The sequence below is a fragment of the Python bivittatus genome, unplaced genomic scaffold (assembly GCF_059951505.1).
Source record: "Python bivittatus isolate LINGU-HERP-01145 unplaced genomic scaffold, Pbiv_v1 ctg000070_np1212, whole genome shotgun sequence".
Lineage (NCBI taxonomy): Eukaryota > Metazoa > Chordata > Lepidosauria > Squamata > Pythonidae > Python > Python bivittatus.
In genome coordinates this window covers 20,838,743-20,864,069 of record NW_028277034.1, presented here as the reverse complement: position 1 = coordinate 20,864,069, position 25,327 = coordinate 20,838,743, and the positions used below count along the sequence as shown (strand labels likewise).

General features: G+C 36.2%; 1 protein-coding gene across 6 annotated transcripts in view; it reads left to right on the top strand.

The window, feature by feature from the left end:
* The window catches only part of FHIP1A (FHF complex subunit HOOK interacting protein 1A), an 89,548-nt gene that overhangs the window by 59,538 nt on the left and 4,683 nt on the right, over positions 1 to 25,327 (top strand). For all 6 annotated transcript variants that reach the window (XM_088132762.1, XM_088132759.1, XM_088132757.1 and 3 more), the window contains 6 exons: positions 635 to 802; positions 8,187 to 8,266; positions 9,601 to 9,788; positions 13,455 to 14,498; positions 19,861 to 20,039; positions 20,287 to 20,425. In XM_088132762.1, the coding sequence (XP_087988888.1) occupies positions 635 to 802; positions 8,187 to 8,266; positions 9,601 to 9,788; positions 13,455 to 14,498; positions 19,861 to 20,039; positions 20,287 to 20,425 (1,798 nt within the window). The remainder of the gene's footprint in view (positions 1 to 634; positions 803 to 8,186; positions 8,267 to 9,600; positions 9,789 to 13,454; positions 14,499 to 19,860; positions 20,040 to 20,286; positions 20,426 to 25,327) is intronic.

Sequence of the window (25,327 nt, the reverse complement as noted above, 5' to 3'; positions counted from 1 at the left end):
AAGAAAAATAAAGCAGATTTTGATAAATCCCAATATTTATTGTGGCAGACTTTTCAAATAGTAAATATTAGTGTGTTGGGGATATGGAAAACCTACCAGGATATTCTGTGGACCCAGCTGATCTGACCATTCCAGCAATCAGCTGGTGGTTTTCCAGAACAGTCACACTGGCATGATTTGCAGGAGAACGTTTTAAAGTTCTACAGAACATATTGTTCTTAAGACAGTCGGCTTGGACTTTTCTGTCACGTGGCTTTGTCTAATGAATAGCAGTTCCAAAACAGAATTTATGAAGGATCCCACACTTATTTCGGTCATGGGTTAGTTACTTGCATTCTTGATTTTCTAACACAATGATGAGGCCTTTGCACTTTCATTAAGTCATCAAAATAAATAAGCTCACGTTTGCTACAAATGTAAAAACCTGCATATATGTATATTATTGTTGGATTGTTATGAATGTATTGATGATTACTGCTGCTGTTTTTGTCTTTGTAACATTGCTATATTTATTGTTTTATATTGTTTATGTGATTGTTTTACATTTTAAAATATTTGTCAAAAGTCCAGGATATTCTAAAAATTAAACAAAATCTGGATTTTGGTATAGTTTATAATAATTACTCATTTTTAGGTGACAGTGGAAGAAGTGATGGCTACAACTGCATACCTGGATCTCTTTTTGCGGAGTGTTTCTGAGCCAGCCTTACTCAAGATCTTTCTCCGTTTTATCCTTCTGCATTGTCATGAGAATGTGCACATCCTGGACACTCTTGCAAGCCGGATAAATACTCCATTTCAGGTGAGCAGGGAGATCTCTCCTCTTCTTCCTCAGTATTGTTTTAGATACGTCTGAAATCTATCTTATCATAAAGGAAATTTTTGAAAAACCCAAATCAAGTCCATGCCTTCAGGATGATAATCTAATGCTACACAAGAAAAAAGGAAAGCAAAAGGAAAAATAAGAAAATTGAAGTCTTATCACTTACAGTGCATTCCGAAAGTATTCAGACCCCCCCTTCACTTTTTTCAATTTTGTTATGTTGCAGCCTGATGCTACCATCGTTCAAATTCATTTTTTTCTCATTAATCTACACTCAGTAACCCATAATGACAAAGTGAAAACAGAATTTTAGAAATGTTTGCAAATGTATGAAAAAGGAAAAACTGAAATATCACATTGGCATAAGTATTCAGACCCTTTGCAACAACACTTGAAATTTAGCTCAGGTGCCTCCCATTTCTCTTGATAGTTGCTGAGCTGTTTCTACACCTTGATTGGAGTCCACCTGTGGTAAATTAAATTGATTGGACATGGTTTGGAAAGGCACACACCTCTCTGTAGAAGGCCTCATAGCTGACCATGCATACTGTATCAGAGCAAAAGCCCTGAGGTCAAAGGAACTGCCTGCAGAACATAGAGACAGGATTATTGCAAGGCACAAATCTGGGGAAGGCTACAAAAAAATGTCTGCTGCACTGAAGGTTCCCAAGAGCACAGTGGCCTCCAGAATTCTCAAATGGAAGAAATTTGGCACAACCAGGACTCTTCCAAGAGCTGGTTGCCTGGCCAAACTGAGCAATCGGGGGAGAAGAGCCATAGTAAGGGAGGTGACTAAGAACCCAATGGTCACTCTGACTGAGCTCCAGAGATCCTGGGTGGAGGTGGGACAAAATTCCAGAAGGACAACCATCAGTGCAGCCCTCCACCGATCTGGGCTTTATGGCAGAGTGGCTAGACAGAAGCCTCTCCTCAGTGCAAAACACATGAAAACCCGCTTGGAGTTTGCAAAAAAAGCACCTGAAGGACTCTCAGACTGTGAGGAACAAGATTCTCTGCTCTGATGAAACCATGATTGAACTGTTTGGCCTCAATTCTAAACGTTATGTCTGGAGGCAACCAGGCACCGCTCATCACCTGCCCAATACCATCCCAACAGTGAAGCGTGGTGGCAGTACCATGCTGTGGGGGTGTTTTTCAGCAGCAGGGACTGGGATTCTGGTCAGGGTTGAGGGAAAGTTGAATGGAGCAAAGTACAGAGATCTCAATGAAAACCTGTTCCACAGCGCTCAGGACCTCAGACTGGGCCGAAGGTTCACCTTCCAACAGGACAACAATCCTAAGCACACATCCAAGACAACACAGGAATGGCTTAGGGAGCCAGAGCCCTGACTTGAACCCTATTGAACATCTTTGGAGAGACCTGAAAATGGCTGTCCACCAACAGTCCCCATCCAACCTGATTGAGCTTGAGAGGATTTGCAAAGAAGAATGGCAGAAAATCCCCCAATCCAGGTGTGCAAAGCTTGTCGTGTCAAACCAAAAAAGACTCGAGGCTGTAATTGCTGCCAGAGGTGCTTCAACAAAGTACTGAGTAAAGGGTCTGAATACTTAAGTACATGTGATACTGCAGTTTTTTCTTTTTAATAAATTTACAGACATTTCTAAAATTCTGTTTTCACTTTATCATTATGGGGTACTGAGTGTAGATTAATGAGAAAAAAATGAATATGAGCGATTGTAGTATCAGGCTGCAACATTACAAAATTGAAAAAAGTGAAGGGGATCTGAATACTTTCCGAATGCACTGTACGTAATGATTGATTCCATATAGACAAAATTTGCTGTTAATATTATAGATAACAGCAACATTTATTATAGATTCCATTCAATGAAATTGAGTAAGTAACTATATTTTCTGTTGCTATCAACTAACTGTTCTATCAGTGTCCACCCTGATGTGGTTTAACAGTCTTGTTGCCCACTTTGTGCTCTGGCTTCCACGAAGCTCAACTTATAACTAGACCCTCATTTTGTTTCTTGTAGCCAACTATTGTTTTATTACGATCAGAAAGCAGACCTGTTTTAACAGAACCAAGAGTGTGGATAAATAACTCCCATATACACAATTTGTGTTCCATATTTATTTATTCATCCTTGCATCCTGGTTTCTTTTTAGAACTCTCAATGGCTTCTGCAAAGCTCCCAACAGTCTTTCATAGCAATATTAATCATTAGACACATTCACACATACGCACCACGTCTCAATTTCAGTTAGGCCATAGTGTTCTTTGCATCTGAATGTGTATTTATTTTGAAAGGACTGAAAAATATAACAAGATACCTTGTTCAGTTGCTGAATTCAGTTTTCATTTGGTGAAATGAATTCTGTTAGTTAAGAAAATGGAATTGTTCTTACTGTTTTCTCCTCCATTTCTGATTCTTCACTTACTCAGTAAAGTGGCAGCTCATTTGCAGTTGTGCAAATCCTCTAGAGCATTGTTTCTCAACCTCAGCAGCTTTAAGATGTGTGGACTTCAACTCCCAGAATTCCCCAGCCAGCACCTTATAGTTGCCAAGGTTGAGAAACACTGCTCTAGATGGCTGCCATTTGGCAGTGGTCATTTTTTTTTTCCTTGATAACCTGACTGTTGCATAGTATTAGGGCAACAACTATTTTTTTCTTCAGAGTGGTCCTGAAGGATGAGAGCATCTGAGCAAACAAAATTTTGGCACCCAGGAGACAGGTACTAAGAAAACATTGCTACGGAAGTTTTCTTTTTCATAAATGAAAGAAATGAAAAAGAAATATGAATGACAAGAATATGACCTGAGTGAATGTTACTGAAGGGAATAAACGAGTAATTATAGAATAGACTGTTTAATCATACAGTAACAATTAATTAATTAATCCTTAAATATGTTTATAAACCAACCATTTTTGTACAAATTCTTAAGTGGCATTGAACATTTACCAAACTTCCAGATTTACAGTGGATATCTTTGGACAGGGACAAGCAGCCTACAGGCTACTTGTAAGCTTCCAGCTTCCCATTTTGTGGCCTGATGCACAATAATCAACAGTTGCCATCAAAATTTGGCAGCCATACCACTTTAGTGCTATAATTTCCTGCTCTTTTTTTCTTTTTGCATTTAAGAAGTTAAATATGGATATATAAAGACTCTATGAGGTTCCGTGTCTATTTCTAATCTTGAAATTCCTCCAGCTCCCCTCATCCCAAAATTCAGATCAGCCAATAAAACAATGTCATCACACCATTTGCCACAAAAGAATGTGAATCATATCCAGGATTACATGGTCTTTAAATCTTTGATGATAATTCTGTTCATTTTTCTTATCTCTTTCTATACCTCTTTCCAAGTATATTTGAGCCCCATAAATTCATACTTAAAAGTTTTTCCTGCCTCAGTTTTCTTTGTCCTTGATTCTGATTGGATTGGGGGGGGGGGGGAGTCGCGGTATTTTTGTTTAGTGCCTCCAGTCCAGTCAAATTCAATCCAAACATGTTTTTACAAACTACAGTCATATGTTTAAAAAAAATCTTAAATTAAAAGTGAAAGCTCTTCAGAGCTTTAAAATCTTTTAACACTGATTCTACATTTTGCATACGATGCCTAGGCATAGTGATTTGCACCTATATGTAAAGTTTTTAAGATATTCAGTTTCTATTTATTATTTTATTTATTTAGTTTTGTCTCCAATTATTTCACTTACATCAAATCCTCAAGTTGGGTTCCTTTCATTAAAAATAACCATAGAAATACAATAAAGTTTAATTGTATAAATAATTAAAACCATAAAACCATTAATTTAAACAGTAAAATCACAAATTGTCAGTAAAATTATCCTTTCAGCAGTATAAAACTTATTTATTTTCTTGTGACTACACTGGAACATATTTTTGGTTCTTCTATATCTATTAAATAAACAGAGAATATATGGGGTTGTATAAAACACTAAAGATACTGAATTTTTTTACAGTTTGAAATTACCTATATAAACTTCTCTTTTCACTATCCCAGTTTAGAGAAATAAAATGAAGTGGTCCACTTTATTTGAAAGCTAAACACTTGTTTAATATAATGTTGATTGATACAGTGTCATTAGTAATAATAATATCCATATAACTAGCTTGATTACTTCATTGGATTAGCAGTGTAAAGGATATTTCAGATATGAAATGGTTGCCAAGAGCCTCTTCTGAATAATTGTGGTATGTTATTTATGTCACAAAAATAGTTAATATAACAGCAGATTCCAGTTTCATGGGAGTCTGAAGCAGTAAATAAAAACATTTGCTTCAGTGTGCATTCCTGACCCTCCCCTTGCCTGGCGCTTTATTTTGGGCCAAATAAATATGATTAAGGGGGGAGTGTGTGCACATACATATTCTGCCATGATTCCAGTTCCAAAGCAGATTTACTCTGAAACTCCCAATTTCAGCAGCTAAATTGCCAGTGTGGTTTCTGTTGAATTGTATTGGTTTGATAAATAGAGAGATTAGCCATTATGAAGAATTGTCCATCTATGAACAAATTGAGAGCATGCCACAATGCACCAGTAATGCTAAATGAGTTCTTCATTGTATAATTTAACAATTGGGCTGATTTCTATAAACAGTTATCAGCATAGATACCCAGGTTTAAGTCCATCCCTCGCCACAGAAGCTCAGTGGGTGACTTTGGACCAGTCACTCTCTCTTGGCCCAACCTTACCTCATCAGGCAATTGTCAGGAAAAATCATTAGAGGGAGTCTAGCGCAGATTTATGGGTGTGACTAAGGTGGCCTATAAGTTTGACTAAATAAAATAAATATAGGCTGTCTTGAGCTCTTAGAGGAAAGGCAGGATATGAATCTAATAAATTATTACAAAAGTTCAACATTGTTATTATGCAGGGTGTACTAAAAGTCAGCTCTCATAGACAGTTTAGTATATAAATTACATTAAATGTTTGAATTGGTTGCTGTTTTCTTCTAAACACTTCTTTACTCATTGGACACATGACTTTTGAACATTCCTAAGTACAGTAACATTTTCTCTGAAAAAATACATTAGTAAAACATATTGTGATTGGCCTATGGGGCTTGATTTTTGGTTTATCCTGTATATAACAATATTAAGAAAGATTTTATAATAGCTGGTAGGATAAAGTACAAGTGATCAAGTCTACAAAATATTTTTATTTTGTTCCTTTCTCTCTTCATTTCAACTAACTACACATTACGAACAATTAAAATTATTTTATCGAGGGTAAAACTTTTTCCAGTCTGAGGGCCGCACTTCACTTCTGAGTGGCATGATGGGTGGGCCCATTTCCAAAAGTATTGGGTGAAGCCCAAAGAAAACCTACAATTCATTTGATTGCATTTGCATTTGTATGTAATTAAAATTAAATATAGTTAATATGTTGTTTATGTAATACTTTCTTCCCTATGTCACATTAGAGTTTACAATTTAATTATAACTTTTGAAAGTATTTGGAAGCTGCATCCAAAGCTCTTGTGGGACCACTTGTGGCCCAGTGGCCTCATATTGGTGTACCTCTTCATCTTCAGCTGATGACAGCATTAAAACCAAAACCAATATCCCCTTGAATATAAAGAATAAGTAAAGTCTCTCCTTCACATAGTGCCATTCTGTCTTATTAAATCAGTAGTCTTCCAAGATGAATTTTCGTTCAATCTCACCCTGTGCTGTATCTCCAAGATCTGTTTTCTTGTATCATTTTTTTGCTGGACAAAATACAGTTTCTGTATATGAAAGGACTATAGAAAGAGATCAAACATTTTGTGTAATTTTCTGAGTAGAAAACAAAGTCTGAACTAGTGAACCCTGAATTATTGCCTCTAGCTGTAAGAATCTAGAATACTGTCACAACTTACACATAATCTTTTTGCTAGGCCTAATTATGACCCTATAGCTAAAGTATGAAGATGTTCTTGCTCAGCATGCTTTGTGTGAACAAATTTGTTCTTATGTTTCTTACTGTTCGCTTTATTTACAAGTGTTCATTTCTGGTTGGTAACAAATTATAGAGCTATTATCGCATTTAATGTTAGTTATGTTGTTGGGACATTTCTGCTTTTGCAGGCCAAACCTAATTAGGCCAGTTTATAATTTATTTATTTAACATTATCGGTATATTGCCTGAATCATACAATTCTGAGTGGCTTAAAATGAATATCATTATTCATTATATTTTGACTTTTAGCACAATCTCATTTCTTTCGAAGAAAGTTGAAATGAGTAGAATACTATATTCATAATGTTTCTGTAGTATTTTCTACCCTATATTTTATTTAGCTCTTACTTTTCTGTGTCTGTAGCTCCATACAAGTGCCTACTTATATCTAAACAATAATGATCCTTTCCATGTAAATTGTTAGAGTAATTACAACATTCCACAATTTTTCTTGGGTTCAGTGCCAGAAGAGATTGGCTGGTCCTAAAGAAGCATACTGTCAGATTCATAAATTTGTACTGAGAAAATATTCTGCTTATAAGAGAATATTCTGATTTCTCTTCTCTTTTTTTTTTATCAATATATTGAGAGCAATGGGGATCAGTCATAATTAGCGGAAGATGAGAGGATTAAACTTCCTGACAATATAACAAGCTTTGGGTGGAAATAATGTAAACAACGAATAATGTCCATGTGAAATGCCACCTAGAATGCAAGAAGACACAATAACTTTCTTCTTAGTGTAGACTTTTACTATGCAGGTTTTGATGACAAAAATGAATTTGCACATTAAAGAACATTCTTCAGAGAGCATGTTCTTGAATTATATACATTCATCAGAACATTCACCAGAATATTTAACAGCCTCTGAAATTGTAACAAAGATATTTATTTATTAAATTTATATATTATATATTTATATATTTCAACACAACTTTCCAGGTGTAAGCCAAAGAGAACTACAGTACTTAAAATTAGTCTTCCCTGTTATATAATTTTTCATGTTGGAAACAGTGATCTTTTGTAACAAGTTTGAAGGTATTCTCTGAAGGCACAAAAAATATCCTTTTTCATTTTAAGATCCATATTTAAACATAGCAAAATCCTCATGCAGATGTTTGAGAATATTGAACTTATAGTTTAATTCTCTTTTAACCATATCATAATTCTTTTCTTTCTCTTGTTACTGAAAACATTTCTGCCATAACCCGGCATATATCTCTGTTTATCTTTGGTTTATACTTTTAGGCATGCTAACTAAATTCTTCTGTAGATATGTAACAAAAGTAAAATATTTATGTAATTTCTCTCAAATGTACCAGAATTCAGTTTGGGTGCTATTCTCAGGTATGGATTTTTTTTAAAAACTTTGGGAAGGATAAAAAATTGTACATTCATATTGTTCTTATCATTTCCCAGCTTTGTGTGGTGTCCTTGGCATTGTTCAAAACACTTATCAGTTTGCATTGTGAAGATGTGATGCTGCAGCTAGTTTTAAGGTAAAATCAAACTTTCTTTTCTGATACTACAATGCAAATTCTTCAGTGAGGATTAGTATCCTGGGATTACTTCATATATATTTTAAATGGTGAATTAAACCTATGGGTGTAGATATGGGGTATCTACTATGAGTGTAGATGCAAAATTCAGTATGTAGAGAAAATGGGGGGGGGATTTAAAATCAGAACCACTTACCTGGATGAAATGGGCTCACCAGAAATTTAAGAGTAGAGAGAGTGGTGCAAATGGAAATTTCTCTTTATCGACTATGCAGAGGACAGGGAAGGATTATTAGAAATTAAGTGACAAGGTTGAAAAGTTAGACTTTCCTAAGTTCACATAGGCCTTGTTTACATGACAGGAATAACCCAACAATTCCCTCTTCTGGTCAGTTAATTAACTCACCTTTGTATGCACAGTAGGCAGTACGTGACCTTAGATGACTCATGTTTTAGTCCTACTTTCCAAAAGGAAAATGGTATCATGTAATTCCCTTCTTTATGCATTTTTTTCCTCCAGAGTTGGCAAGCTTTTTCAACTGGAGATTCTACCTCCAGGGAAAGCAGGGAGTAATTAATGGAAGGAACACATTTTAGAAGAGATTGGGGATCTGTGCTTCTCCCAACACTGTTTGCTTTTCACCCCATGTCCTGCTCAGGAAATATCTAAGCAGCACAAGAAGGTGCTCCGTCATCAGTCCATTTGATTGTCTATATAAACTGGTAAAACAAAGCATTGTGCCTTTATTTTGCCAGCCCAATTGGTTCTGCAGGGATTAGCCAAGTAGAGACAATGTACCTGGCTTTTCCAGATCATATTAGCTAATTAGGTGGTATAACACTTTCCTCTTTGTAATTTCAGCAATTTCCTGAACAGCATATGAAGGAATAGGAGACATTGTGGATAGGGTTAATCCTCCCCTCATTGTAACCTTGTCATGACCATAATGTTCTGGAACCAAGTGAGATGTGATGTACCGTTGCATTGGAAACCACTGCCTTCCAGGGTTCTGACAATGCAGGATTCTTTTGCCACTCACCTTTCTGGCTGAGAGAAGCAACAGTCATAGAAAATTTTCTGGAACCCATGTCCAAAGTTTGTCCTGAACTGCTGCTTCACTTGGCTGTCAATACCTCTAGAAGTCACTGTATTCTTATATTTCTACAAACAAAAATGCAGTCTTCTATTTTTTACATATTGCAGGCATAGCATTTTCTCAGCAGCCTAATCCTCAGCCATACTGTAAAAGATGTTTTTTTTTAATGTTTTAATTTAAATGTCCTCCCCCCCTCCCCCCCCATTTTAGTTTGATGATAGGCTCTTCTTCTTCTAGGTACCTGATACCGTGTAATCACATCATGTTCAGCCAGAGATGGGCTGTGAGAGAACGAGATTGGTATTCTGTATCTGCTGCTAAGCTTCTTGCCTTGACTCCTGTTTGTTGTTCAAGTGGTATTACTCTGACTTTTGAAAAGCAACAAAAAGATTATATTCTCTGGAAAAAAAAAAATCTTGAGTCAGGTAACCATGTATCTGTTTTCTAAACAGGCAGATCTTATATTAAGTTGAATTTGACTTTTTCCACATAATATTCAGAGCTATCATATTTAGAAATGTTTTAGAAAATTATTTTAGTCTGTAAAAGCATTTGATACATAAATTTAAGAAAAGGTAGTTATCAGAATTTTTCTAAAATGTAAGTTGTGTCTAGGCAATCAATACTTATTTTTTCTTACATTTTTTGGTTTACGTGAATCACGTAAGTCTTGAATGTAATCATGATTTCAAGTCTGATTTGTCTTATGCTTAATATTGAGTTAGTATTGCCCAGAACATGCCCTGTCATTAGTTATTTAATGTGAAAATCTCAAGCAACTATTTTTGGTGTATTTGTGTCTTTTTGGTGTATTTTCATATGTCGTTATGGGATGAAGAGTTTTATATTTCTTAATTAAGAGGGATGAAGAAAATATGAAATTATTTATTACTTGTCATGAGGGTGGGAAGTTGCTTTATTAAAAGGGGGAGAATCTTTTTTTTAATGTATTTATTTATTTATTTATTTATTTATTTTTGTATTATCTTTTATTGTGATTTTTTAAATTTTAATTAACTTATTAAAAAAAATAATTACTTTACAGAAATAGAAACTAGTTCAAGAATTGATAATTGATATTAAGCATGCCAATAAATTGGTGAGGAGTTGTGTTATATTTCAAAGTCCTGATCCAGTACTCTGTACTCCCATTAATTTTGTTCTATGTATTTTGGCAATTTATGTACTGCCTTAATCCATATGGACTCTGGCCATTGCACAAGAACTCCAAACCACATTAAAACATATAATATTAATAAATTTGATTGCCTATAATTACACTATAGGCCAGTGGTCCATTGAAATAAAATTGGTCCTGGAACAATGAATTACTGTTTAAGTAACACTTGGATTCATCCTGGAATGTACCTGTGTGATTGCTAAGAGTCAGTGTTGACTCAGTGGCAAATAACATTTGGGCTGAATCACGTCAAATTGTGCTATTGCACATTCATGTGTTATTTTTGAGGTACTGCATAGATTATAGAATACATATTTTATTAGACCCATAGAACAGTGACTAGAATGAAAATGGCTTCTAGCACTGTCCAATAAATTCTTAGTTATGTACTAGATTGCACAGTAGATAATATTGTACTAATTCTCGTGCTTCTACATGTGTAACTGGCTTGTTCAAACTCTGATATTCACAGAAACCACCTTCAAATTTAATTTTATTTATGACACACAGCACTCTAATGTAGAAGGCAAACTAGAACTTACATGAGAAAAAATGCTGCCTATAGGCAAGGGAACCCATTTGATTTTACTCATGGTATCTGCCCAGAGAATATCTACACAAAATTGTTGTGGCATATTATTTCAAGAATTGCTAAACTCTTTACTGTTTTTAAGAAAGCAGTTAAAAGGAAGGCACTAAACTGTATTCTGCTTAATAAATGCATCCTTTATTCATGACCATATATCATATTCATCATATCCAAATCACTTTACTGAAACAAATGAAAAGATTTAAAAGGAGCATACGTCTATGCACCAATCACAATCAATTGGCAAGGACAAAAAAAATTACATATGTATTTATAACAAGTAAATATAAATATGTCATTTTTAAAAGATTTTTTATCCCTCTTTATTATTTTTATAAATAACTCAAGGCGGCAAACATACCTAATACTCTTTCCTCCTCCTGTTTTCCCCACAACAACAACCCTGCAGGGTGAGTTACCTCACCTCGCAGGGTTGTGAGGATAATAATTTACCAGGATAACCATCTTACCAAAGTGGCTTTTTATTGTTAACTATTGATGGGTTTAAATAAGAGTATAATAAATATGATTGTATAAACCTATAGAACAATAAATATAATTTATTGTTCTACAGGCTTATAAACCCTTTCCCTTGATGAATGGGAAGAGAAGAGGCCACCCAAACAGACTTCTGTAATAATTATTGCCTACCTTCCTCACTCTCTTCTCTTTTTCTTCAGGGACCAATGGTGGTAATGATTCTGAGGGTGAGGAGGAGGAGCAAATTTTAAGAGAGCTGTCTCATTTTACAGTATATACAGAAAAAAACAACCATAAATGTGCCACAACATTTACCTGTTGTTTTTCCATGGGGGCACCATAGTTCCAGTGCTCTGTCACATACTTCCAATAGCATTAGGGAAATGTTTTCCATTCAGCTTAACTTGCCTGTCTGGGGTTATTGTGACAGTTAAACAAAGATAAAAATATATGGATCCTCAAGTTGAAAAATGGCACCTAAATAGAAGGAATTAAATCCCTTTTTCTGACTCAACAGAAGTGCAGCCATTTCTCTAGGAGAAGAAATGTCATCCATGCAGACCAATAAAATTTAGCCAGTTGCTTGAAGCTTTCATATTTATTCTACAAGGGCATCATAAATATCTCAGGACAACTTGGTCATAGGTCAGCTGAAATAATTTACTGGAAGTTTGTTGGAAATTGCCTTTCTAATGACCAGTGACATGATCTTTGACTTCTCATTGTTTTGTGTTTATGGCTGACAATTCAGTCAGACAAAGGAAGCATCACAATGTTAGTGGAGAGAAAAAAACCCCACTTCTTTATGATGAAAAAACTTCACTGAACTTGTTTAATGTCAACAGTGAACTAAATGTTCTGGAGCAATCCAGAACAAAGGAAGTCATTCTATACCACAGAAGTATAATAGGGTTTGCCAATATGCAGAACCTTATATGACTTTTCATACGTTTGTTAAATTTCATTTGTTTGCTACAAAACAAAAACGGTTATTCTTGTTTGCCTTTCTTAGTGAGACTTACTGAGACATTACATTTCAGTAAGATCAAAGGCAGGAACAGTTTCTTCAATCCATAATAAGAATAGGAACTGAAACGATCAATTTAGAGGCATACAAATTGATGTGCCATTTGGGCAGTGCTAAGCGAGGATCTCTTTTTTCTCTATTGTATCATGTGAAATCCAGTAATTTATATAACAACTTTTTCCAAACTAGTCATCTTCCAGAAGGTTGGATTTTAACACCAGAAAATGCCCAATGTCAAGAATTCTGAAAGTTGAAATCCTCCCATCTGGAGAGGTCTAGGTGAGGCCTAAAGGGCTATACATAGATAGCTAATATGCCTTAGAAAATAGAATTGGATTCTTTTTATTTTATTTTGACTTTCTCAGAAAAAATGGCAGATGCCTCATTTTTGCCAGGGGTAGTGTGTGTTTTTGTAGCAGAAATACAGATCAGGATTTTATATTATTACACCAGAAAGATCTTGGCATGCAGGAGTTTACCTGCTGGCAATGCAAACTATTGCAGTAGTTTGTTGAAAGCCAGATTTTGTAAGGTGATACACAAAAGTTACATTTGCAAGTAAAAGTAAGAAGAAGTATAATACCACAGTCCAAAGCAAATAGGTAACCTAGAGAAAGACAGTATGGCAGCTAATATTCCCTCTTTGAGCTAATTCAAATGCTTAGGATCAAATCTGCATCTTGTTTAATAGTACTGTATATTGAGGTCAATTACAATTGTGACACCCATGTAAACAGATGATTAACAATGATCTCTAAATGAAGGTTTGAATTTCCCCTCAGTTCTCCCTGTAACTTTGTGCTACTACATTGCAGATTCCACCAAAGAGCCCTCCAGGAAAAGCATTGCAGACTCCACATGTATTGTGAAATACGGGGAAACTGTTGATATCAGTTACCTGCAATACCTTTGGGATGCTCAGACTCTCATACTGCACTGTATGAAAGATTGTGAAGTTTGGTCTGCTCCATATGATGGGGAAAATCCCAGTCCATATACCTTTATCCAAACTCCAGCTGAAGAAGATGGCAAAAACCTAGATCAGCCTATTTTCCAACTGCAATGCAGAACACCTAGTAATCATGTTTCTTCTCAGGTGACACCACTGAGAGAAAAGACACAACTGGAACTGGAATGGGATGATAGCTATGACACTGGGATCTCTCCTGGATCTGATACAGGGTCTCCCCAACATGATGTTGATTTTAATACCCAACCTCCTGCAAAACCACCAAAGCACATTCAAGAAATGAAGAAAAATGCTATCATGTTGGTCAAAGGATCTTATATAGAGGAATCAGACTTTCAGGATGATGTCATGGTGTATAGGCTATGTGCTGAAAAGGATGCACAAGAAGCAGACAGCTTAAAGGGGAAACCTTTAATACCAGAAGCTAAAGATGTAGATAATCCAGATGCTATCTCTACCAATGGTCCTCTTAAAAGTCCCCTACCAGATTTAAATTTAGAAGAGCACAATATGAAAAATTTAAATCTGATCCAACAAGCAAAAGATGAAACCCAAGGCAGCATTGATGAAACAACTCTGCAACCTAATTTGGAACAGACATTGTCTTCCTCAGAAGGAGATCATAACACTAACATGAAGTTGTTGAGTCCAGATAGTGAAGATTTTATTTCCGAATGTGATAATATCATTAAAGAACTGGACTCAAACCCTACAGGCTTGATAGAACTGAAACTGCTTATTCCTGATTCAATATCCCCTGTTGAAGAAGAAGAAGACTTTGAAAACTTTTCAGCAGATACTCCATCAGCAGAAAGTATGCCCTCACCCTTTGGATCAAAAGATGCCTGGCCCAGCAATCCTGCAAGATTCCAGAGTATCCCATTTACAGGTAGAATTTTCTAATTTATTAAACTGATTGTGCTATTTAAAATAACACTGTTCTAGATATTAATAAAAAGTGTTGCATTATTTTGTATCTTGTATTTTTATTGGGTTTTTTGCTTTAAAATAGTCTACTTGACTATTTTAATCAGCTTGAATTTATATTTCCTGTATAGAAAATCCCTGATAATGACATCATTTCAGGTTGTAGTCCTACATATTTTAAAAGAAAGACAAATCTAGCTATTAATGTATATGTACTTAAGGAAAAATTGCTATAGAGAGATAGATTCCTTTATTGATCTTCATTTAACAATCTCTACCCAAAGTATTAAATAGAAATTGAAAGTAGCTTGCTTTTGCTTCAATTTTGAGCACTAGATGGCAGCTCTGTTGCCATGATGTGCATTTGCCCCACTTTACCTCCACAGTGCTTATGCTTTATGAATGTGAATATTCTGCAGCATTGTACCGGGATACCTCTTCCATCTGCTTTAAGGTGATACACATCTGTTATATCATCATGTAGCAAGGCACTTTGTAGTATCATAAGATTAACTATTTTTTAATAGCTTTTATAGCTTTTGGAAAATATCTTGGTCTGAATGCCTCAAGTCCTGAAGTTAGATCTGTGATGGAAAACTCACCCAATGAAACCTACAACTGGAGAGGATTCCAGACAATCCTTTTGTTCCAAAGTTAGCAGGTCACTGGACTCTTGCACCCAAATGCGGCAAGAGCCACAGTCTTATATCAGTCTTATACAGAATGTTGATTAAAGATAGCTTAAGCGTACATATGCATTAGTTAAAAAAAAACTGCATAATTACTTTACAACTGATAAGGATGCAAAGTAATGAAAAGAGGGACATGGGCATTCTGCATGGTGTAAGATCATTACAGACATATTCTTTGAGCGGCAACATAGTAGTTTTGATGTAAGACTAGTGCCAAGGCCCTAACTGTTATTCTAACAACCTGTACTGTATATTATTGCAAGAATAGAAAGATGAAGGATTGCATCTGAACACACTCTTGAATCTTGGTTTGTTTTTTCAAGGCATAAATTTTATAATCAGTTAGTCACCAACAGGCATAGATTGGCACAATTAAAAAAAAAAAATTCTTGAGAGATGTTATATAAGAGATACAATAAGGGAATTATATGTAATATTATATTACTATAAGCAAACATATACTTTTGTTATTGATTCCCATAACTAATTCAACCTCAATTTTTATTCCAACTTTCACAGATTCTATGAACCTTCACCCATTAGAGAAAACAGCAAATAGTAATTTTAATGTTAATAATGATAGTAGATGGGTTGAATGTTTCAACTTCTAATTCAGTTATGACAAAAGAATAATGCAGAAAGATTTCTTTGTATTGTATGTCAGGTTTGTTTTCTGTCTTTGATGTGTTCCAAAAGTTGTTTTAAAAGCTGCAGATTCTGTATTCCATTCACCCTCCTTTTTATGCAGTATATGGAAAGGCATTTTCTTATCCTTTTATTCATGTATAAAAGTATGAATAAAAATAAAATTGTCTGCCAATTTTATGGCAAAGCACAGGAACAGTGGAAAGGGTTTATTGTTCCTTTTCCACAGGATTATAGTGTGGAAACAGGACTTGTCTGTCAAGGAATAAGCAGCAAGTATGGAACTGGGCACTAATGCTTTATGTGTATTGGCAGATATAACTTCTACTGCTTCTAATTGTTTATAAAGTAAAGATGCTCACTCATCTATCAACAAGGACATAATTAGCATTACAATAATGGGAATATAATGTGGTCTATGTTTATTGTTGACTTTAAGCTCTTATAGACTTTTTTCATGAAACAGGAAAAAATGAATGATTTACGGTTTTGATTATTTAAAAAAATAATAGGAAAAAAGAGAGTTTGTTTTTGTAACTATAGAGTAAGAGGTAATGTTGTATTTGTAATTCTTGCTTTTAAGGAAATCGGAAGTAACTTCTTTTTATTTTTATTTTTTCTTTTGGCTTTTTTTGTTCTTTTCTTTTTACTTTCTATTAATTCTTGTTAGTTTTTATCTTCTGTTTAAAATCCTTAATAAAAATTATATATATAAAAATAATGGGAATATAAAATAACTTTTATTATGAATAGGATCCAAATAAAACTCCTGTATGGTGAGTTTTGTATAACATTATTTTTTATCTAATGACTCTTTACTGCTTCTCTTCCAAAACTTATAAACCTCTTTTTGTCACAAGTGCTGGAAGTTAGTTTAATAAGAGACTCATTTGTATGTATCATGGTTGATGTCTTCAGAAATATCCCATTCTGTGTAATGAGAATCTCTTTTGAACTGTAGGTAGTCTTCGACTTACCAACATTTGTTCAGTGACCATTTGAAGTTATGACGGTGCTGAACAAATGGTTATGACCAGTCCTTGGAGTTCCGGCCGTCCCAGCTCCCCTGCAGTTACGTGCACCCTCCCCAAGCTTGACTGCACTGCACTCACACCCCTGCACACCCTCCCCATGTAAATTTTACTCCCTCAGTAAAAGTGGCATTTGGGATCTTGAGAAAAAGGAAAACAGTGCTTTCTCTCTGTCTTTATAAACATTCCTTTGCTTTTTAGTTTTTGAAACAGCTCTGCTTATTTCTAAATCAAAATCTGTTGTACAGTGGGGCAAAAAAGTATTTAGTCAGCCACCAATTGTGCAAGTTCTCCCACTTAAAAAGATGAGAGAGGCCTATAATTTTCATCATAGGTATACCTCAACTATGAGAGACAAAATGGGGGGAAAAATCCAGAAAATCACATTGATTTTTAAAGAATTTATTTGCAAATCATGGTGGAAAATAAGTATTTGGTCACCTACAAACAAGCAAGATGTCTGGCTCTCACAGACCTGTAACTACTTCTTTAAGAGGCTCCTCTGTCCTCCACTCATTACCTGTAGTAATGGCACCTGTTTGACCTTGTTATCAGTATAAAAGACACCTGTCCACAACCTCAAACAGTCACACTCCAAGCTCCACTATGGCCAAGACCAAAGAGCTGTTGAAGGACCCCAGAAACAAAATTGTAGACCTGCACCAGGCTGGGAAGACTGAATCTGCAATAGGCAAGCAGCTTGGTGTGAAGAAATCAACTGTGGGAGCAATAATTAGAAAATGGAAGACATACAAGACCACTGATAATCTCCCTCGATCTGGGGCTCCATGCAAGATCTCACCCCATGGGGTCAAAATGATCACAAGAATGGTGAGCAAAAATCCCAGAACCACACGGGGGGACCTAGTGAATGACCTGCAGAGAGCTGGGACCAAAGTAACAAAGGCTACCATCAGTAATACACTACGCCGCCAGGGACTCAAATCCTACAGTGCCAGATGTGTCCCCTGCTTAAGCCAGTACATGTCTGGGCCTGTCTGAAGTTTGCTAGAGAGTATTTGGATGATCCAGAAGAGGATTGGAGAATGTCATATGGTCAGATGAAACCAAAGTAGAAAGTTTTGGCCTAAACTCAACTCGTCGTGTTTGGAGGAGAGAGAATGCTGAGTTGGATCCAAAGAACACCATACCTACTGTGAAGCATGGGGGTGGAAACATCTTGCTTTGGGGCTGTTTTTCTGCAAAGGGACCTGGACGACTGATCCATGTAAAGGAAAGAATGAATGGGGCCATGTATTGTGAGATTTTGAGTGAATACCTCCTTCCATCAGCAAGGGCATTGAAGATGAAACGTGGCTGGGTCTTTCAGCATGGCAATGATCCCAAACACACCTCCCGGGCAACGAAGGAGTGGCTTTGTAAGAAGCATTTCAAGGTCCTGGAGTGGCCTAGCCAGTCTCCAGATCTCAACCCCATGGAAAACCTTTGGAGGGAGTTGAAAGTCCGTGTTGCCCAGCGACAGCCCCCAAACATCACTGCTCTAGAGGAGATCTGCATGGAGGAATGGGCCAAAATACCAGCAACAGTGTGTGAAAACCTTGTGAAGACTTACAGAAAACGTTTGACCTCTGTCATTGCCAACAAAGGATATATAACAAAGTATTGAGATGAACTTTTGATATTGACCAAATACTTATTTTCCACCATGATTTGCAAATAAATTCTTTAAAAATCAGACAATGTGATTTTCTGGATTTTTCCCCCCATTTTGTCTCTCATAGTTGAGGTATACCTATGATGAAAATTACAGGCCTCTCTCATCTTTTTAAGTGGGAGAACTTGCACAATTGGTGGCTGACTAAATACTTTTTTGCCCCACTGTATGTTTGGACAGGGACCATATACTGTCTGACATATGTTCCCTGTTGCTCTGCCCTGGCATATATGTACTCCATAGCAAGATCATATTAGCATTAAATGTACCAATTGTAGTGCCATCAGTTCCTATCCTCTGTGTTGAAAACAGAAGTGCTGTATACCTGATAACTGCAGTTCTTAATCCAAATGTTTAATATCAGAGTTTGTGTGGCAGCATGTCACAGCCCAAGGCTGGCTGTTATCCTGGGATGTATTCACCCAAACACACACATTGGGTAATATGTTCTCTCATAGACATTGGGTAAACATGTTTTCTCATAGAAAAAGGGGGTACTCTGCTGCTGTGCTAGTGGAGGAGAGAACTGGAGACATAAGACTTTTGGGAAAAAGCAAAGAGGAATGGCTGGCAACCCCACCCCCACCCCAGAAGAGCCCAGGGCAAGACTCTCGAAGTGGAGTTGAGTAAGGATGCCAGGGAAGACCTGGTGAAAGAAGGGCCGATCAGGGATTATCCTACTCATTGCAAGTGGCTTCTGTGGGAAGTGGGATAAGGGAGAGTTCACATCGTGCCAACCTGAGAGGACAAATGACAACCAGCACTAATTAATCCCTTTCTTAACACTAGATACTATTTAAAAATAATATAAATTTGAAAAGGACAGGAGCATGGAAAAACCTGTATTGCTGGCCTGCTGTGTTGGCTCCACCCTCTAACACTAAGTAGGAATCTAGAAATAGCAATGTATACATTCCATTAACATGCTGGGCTGCACACATATCCAGAGGAAAGGTAATTCATTTTAAAAACCCTTAGCCAGATGCTAATAAATCAAGCCTCTTTTTCTTGCAGTTCTGCTCCTTATCGGAAGAGAGGCAAGGGAGTGGAAGAATGGAATACAGCCTGATTAACTGTTGTTTACCTGCTGCAATTACTGTTTGAATTAGTATACCTGCACACAAAACTAATAACTGGCCTTATGTTGCTAATTTAAATAAAATCACAAAGTGTCTTGATGATATGAGTTGGATCAGATCATGAACCCCTTGCCTTTTCCTTCTCCTTTCTTATGATGATTTAAAAACCTGTTTCGTTTTGCTTTGCTTTTTAATTCTGCAGGACCATTTATTAGTGTGGTGCTATCAAAACTGGAAAACATGTTGGAAAACTCCTTGCATGTAAATTTGCTGCTTATTGGAATAATTACTCATCTGGCCAGTTACCCACAACCTCTTCTTCGTTCCTTTCTGCTCAATACGAATATGGTATTTCAGCCTAGTGTGCGGTCTCTGTACCAGGTACTACTTTGTTACCTAAAAAGAAAACCTGTGAAGCTCATTTTAAAGTGCAGCGGTTCAGTTGCTGCAGAGTGATGTCTTAATGTTGATTCATTAATAATGCTGTTGTTCAAATCATGGGAATATAAAATAACACAGAAAGGAAAGTTATTGAGAACAAAGTACACAATTCAGTAATAATTTAGTAAATACCTGAAATGACAATATGAAGGTACAGTATATAACTGTTTTTGTTTTTGTTTTGCAGGTGCTGGCATCTATAAAGAACAAAATCGAGCAGTTCGCTTCCATTGAAAAAGATTTCCCTGCTCTCCTTATACAAGCACAAAAGTACCTGCTTTTACGAGTAGATGCATTGGATATTCCTTTAGAATCATTAAATAAAGGTAATATATTATCATTCCTGATAAATTAAACATGCTTTATTGTTTCCTGGTTTTAATAAGAACTGAATAAATGAAAAGTAAACTATACTTTATACTATGCAAGGTTATTCTAGATAATTGTTGGGATAAATTTTGCAAATTGTCCTACCCACTGTTCTCTTTAGATGAGAATAGTTGGCATCTGATCACCTATCGAGTTGGGTTCATAGTGACTGGAGGTAGCAGGTAAATGATATGGCTAGGACATGTGAAAGCTTGAACTATCAGCATATCTCAAGGGTGGACAACCAGAGGATAATCCTTCTTCCTGACTTCCAGAATGCTTTCAAATTGCTGAAAAATGATGGTATAGTTTTCCAACATTGCTGAGCAGGGACTACATAAAACCTATAGCACAAACCCTAAAATAGGCTTAAAATAATTTATTATTCACTTCAATATCCATATATCCCAAAGAAAACTAGAAAGCAGAGAAAACCTAACTCCCTGTCCTCATGGATGACTAGGCCCCTGAAATTTTGTGCGTACAAAATAATTGTGCTACTTAGCTGCAGCCTTCATACCCTATTTTTCTTTCTAGAAGATAAGACCATTATACAGTTCTAATTTTATTTATTTATGACAAGAAGCTCTGCTGTAGACTACCTTAAAATGGTATTCTGTGAACACTTTCTGATTAAGGATATTTGAAAATGGCACAGCTTTTTTAAATAATTCTCAGCTATAGGTGTAACCGTTTTTTCCCCCTAGCTAGCAGAAGGGCAGTTCATAATATGTAGGCTACATTGTTTTATTTTTAGCATGGCTATGTGATGGAGAGAGCAGTTCCAAACATTCACTTAGGAATCCTAGTAGTAAAAGGTTCTGCAGTTTATGCATTGTTGTCAGAGATGAGCAAATCTAACATCTCATGAATGCACTTTGTCAAGTGGGATTGACTGTGGTAAAAATAAGTCTAGCTGTAAACACTTTAGGGCAGAGGGGTTAGGCTATTTCATATGAGACAAGATTCTTCTACTGCAGCTGCTTTTTGATTATATTGTTGTCAATTCTGATGTGTTGGCCAGAGTCGACTTTTATTGCAACAATGAGTAGGCTAATAAAACAAAAATTGTCCATGCTTTAGGGAGAAGATGAGCATTTTCTGCAGTCCCCCTTTGACCTGGGTTGCTTGCATAAAATTACTGGATAGCTATGTAAATAACGCTAGTTTGAATAATTTGCTCAAGAGCTGTTTAACAGAAAATTCAGGAAGAAAAATTCCGTATATATCCTAGTAGCTGATTTCTTGTACCAAATTCCTCAAACTGCTTTTTAAGCTTTGGCCTTTAAGGACTTTGTCACATCATTATTTATTTGACAAATGAGTAGTTTCTAATTTGTTGTTGAAACTGAGATACCTTATGTAAAGTTAGCAGTCATTTTACATGATTATCTAATTTTCTAAGCACTAGGCAGAGATTTCCTGATCCTCTTGCTAAACACTCCTTAATGCACTAGGAGGGGAGGTGGCCCTGTTCTTTTTCATGTTTTGCACTAGTAATATTTGGCAAACTTGTTATCCTTTTTCTCAGGCTCTGAAAAACCCATTATACCTACATAGAGGTCTCTAGTTTTATTCCCACAACAAACCTGTGCAGTTGGTTGCAGTTGTACTAGATCAACTGATTAATGTACATGCTCTCCTAGTGATAAAATTTAAATACATCAATGGCATGGAATGAGCTTAAAAGAGGAAGGCCTATTAGCACAGATGTGAAAGTAGTGAAGGAGATACAATTAACTATTTATATGAGTGGAAGTGTCAGTTTTGTATGTACACTCGTGTGGAAAAAAAAGTACACCCTCTTTGAGTTCTATGGTTTTACATATGAGGTCATCTGGTCCTTAGCAGTTCTCAAAAGTAGGTAAATACAACCTCAGATGAACAACAACACATGATATATTACATCATGTCATCATTTATTTTACAAAAAAAAAGCCAAAATGGAGAAGCCATATATGAGAAATTAAGTACACCCTTACTGCTTCCATAGGTATGAAGAGGCTAAGTAGCATCCAGGTGCTGCTAATCAAATGCCCTTGATCAATTGATCATCAGCAAGTGTGACTACCTCTATAACAGCCGAAGTTTAAGGAGTTTGCTAGTCTTGAGCATTGAGGTGTATGTTAACACAATGCCAAAGAGTAAAGACATCTGCAAGAATCCTAGAGAAGCAATTGTTGCTGCCCATCAATCTGGGAAGGGTTATAAGGCCATTTCCAAACAATTTAAAGTCCATCATTCTACAGTGAGGAAGATGATTCACAAGTGGAAAACATTCAAGACAGTTGCCAATCTTCCCAGGAGTGGACATCCCAGCAATTCACCCCAAGGTCAGACTTTGTGCAATGCTCAGAAAAATTGCAAAAAATCCAAGAGTTACATCTCAGACTCTACAGGCCTCAGCGTGTTAAATGTTAAAGTTCATGACAGTACAATTAGAAAAAGACTGAACAAGTATGGTTTGTTTGGAAGGGTTGCCAGGAGAAAGCCTCTTCTCTCTAAAAAGAACATGACAGCTTGGCTTAGGTTTGCAAAGTTGCATCTGAACAAATCACAAGACTTCCAGAACACTGTCCTTTGGACAGATGAGACCAAAGTGGAGATGTTTGGCCATAATGCACACCACCATGTTTGGTGAAAACCAAATACAGCATATCAGCACAAGCATCTCATACCAGCCATCAAGCATGGTGGTGGAGGGGTGATGATTTGGGCTTGTTTTGCAGCCACAGGACCTGGGCACCTTGCAGTCATTGAGTCGACCATGAACTCCTCTGCATACCACAGTATTCTAGAATCAAATGTGAGGCCATCTAACAGCTAACACTTGGCTGACATTGGGTTATGCAACAGGGCAATGATCCCAAGCACACCAGCAAATCTACAACAGAATGGCTGAAAAAGAAAAGAATCAAGGTGTTGCGATGGCCCAGTCAAAGTCCAGACTTCAACCCGATTGAAATGCTGTGGCAGGACCTCAAGAGAGCTGTGCATAAACAAATGCCCACAAACCTCAATGAACTGAAGCAATGTTGTAAAGAAGAGTGGGCCAAAATTCCTCTACAACAATGTGAGAGACTGATAAAGTCATACCAAAAATGATTACTTCAAGTTATTGCTGCTAAAGGTGGTTCTACAAGCTATTGAATCATAAGGTGTACTTAGTTTTTCACACATGGCTTCTCCATTTTGGCTTTCTTTTTCTAAAATAAATGATGACATGATGTAATATGTCATGTGTTGTTGTTCATCTAAGGTTGTATTTACCTACTTTTGAGAACTGCTAAGGACCAAATGATTTTTATTATGTCCTGATACGTAAAACCATAGAACTCAAAGAGGGTGTACTTTCTTCTTCACACAACTGTATATATGCTCTCTCTTTGCAAAGTGGAGTAGGTCATTTGGCTTCTACTCCCTCTCTCATATATCTTCCTCATACTCTTTTTTGTAGAAGATGACCTTAGTGGTGCCTCATTGCTCCTGACCCTAATTCCTACCCAACCCAAATTATTCTGAAAAGTCAGGTCCCCAGTTGTAAATTGCTATATGAAGTATATAATTGAGCTGGATTTTTAATGTAGAAGATGACAAAAAGAGGAAATTATTTGGCTTGATAAAGTTAAGGAAGGCTAGAAGAGTTAATTAAAAGTTTATCTTTGCTATACTATCTTTGCTAACCTTTGGTTGATTATAGGTTAAGAATAAACAACTGGAATAGCATTTTGTGCAGGATGAAATTACTTTCATAAGATGTAATAATATATTACTTTTAATCAAATTCATGAAAAGAGAGGGTGCATAAAGGGAGCTTCTCTGTTCAGGGCCACTAATATAGTTTTTTGGATGAAAAGGGCTAAGATATGGTTTATATATTCCATGAGTATAATGCTGAGGAGTCTTTTAGAAAAGCAGCATGCTTGCATTCTTTGGATTAGAGTTTATGTGTTCTGATTTCAGAATTAATTTCTTAACCCCTGAAGCCTTGATTAGCATTCTACTAGAATTTTGTGTCGGAGGATTGTTCTTCTATAGCTGCTGTAGTCAGGAATTTTCATTAGTGGCTGCGTTCAGGGATAAGGGGACTTTTCAGAATCTGATGAGAACAGTAACCATAGTGACTAATTGCTTAACAGTAGAACGGGTAAAGAGATTTCTTTCTTTTTTCCAGAATAGCCCACCTTTTCTTCCTCTTGATTTCACTTTAAGCTTTGCATGAGTGTTATAAGAAGCAGTTGAGATCCTTCCCTCCTTATTTTAATTTCACTATTTCTTCATTTCTGATTGCCATCCTAATATCTTCTGGTATCTTTCATAACCATTGTCTACTTCAGAATGCATTAATAGTGAATCATGGATATACACATTAAGTAGCCAGCTGTTAGGAGATGCGGCCGTTGTCCCATGGAGTTCGAATTAAAAATCCAACATATGGAAATTAGGATTAAAGAGTTCTTTGATTGATTTCAGTAGGCTGAATTACCCAGAAGATTTTGACATATTATTATGAACTGTTTTCAGAACTATTTTACAAGACTTCTAAAATCTTCTGTCAAAGAAAATACATGCCTAATGCATTTTCTTTGAATTGTGGCCACTCTTTTATGTGTCCCCCAAGGCATGAGCCAAATGTCTGCTTTGATATGTTTAGCCCTGCTTCATCTATCTCCAAATATTTAACACATGCAATATTACAACGTCCAACGTTCAGTGAATATTTATTCATGAGGCAGTTTGGATTTTGTTTCCTTTTAAAATATTCAAGATATTTTAAATGGAAAAATGTTTTTTTAATTCCAGCTACATATACCTTTTCTTTATTTTAGTTTTGATCATTTGTCTTCCCTACAGCTTGC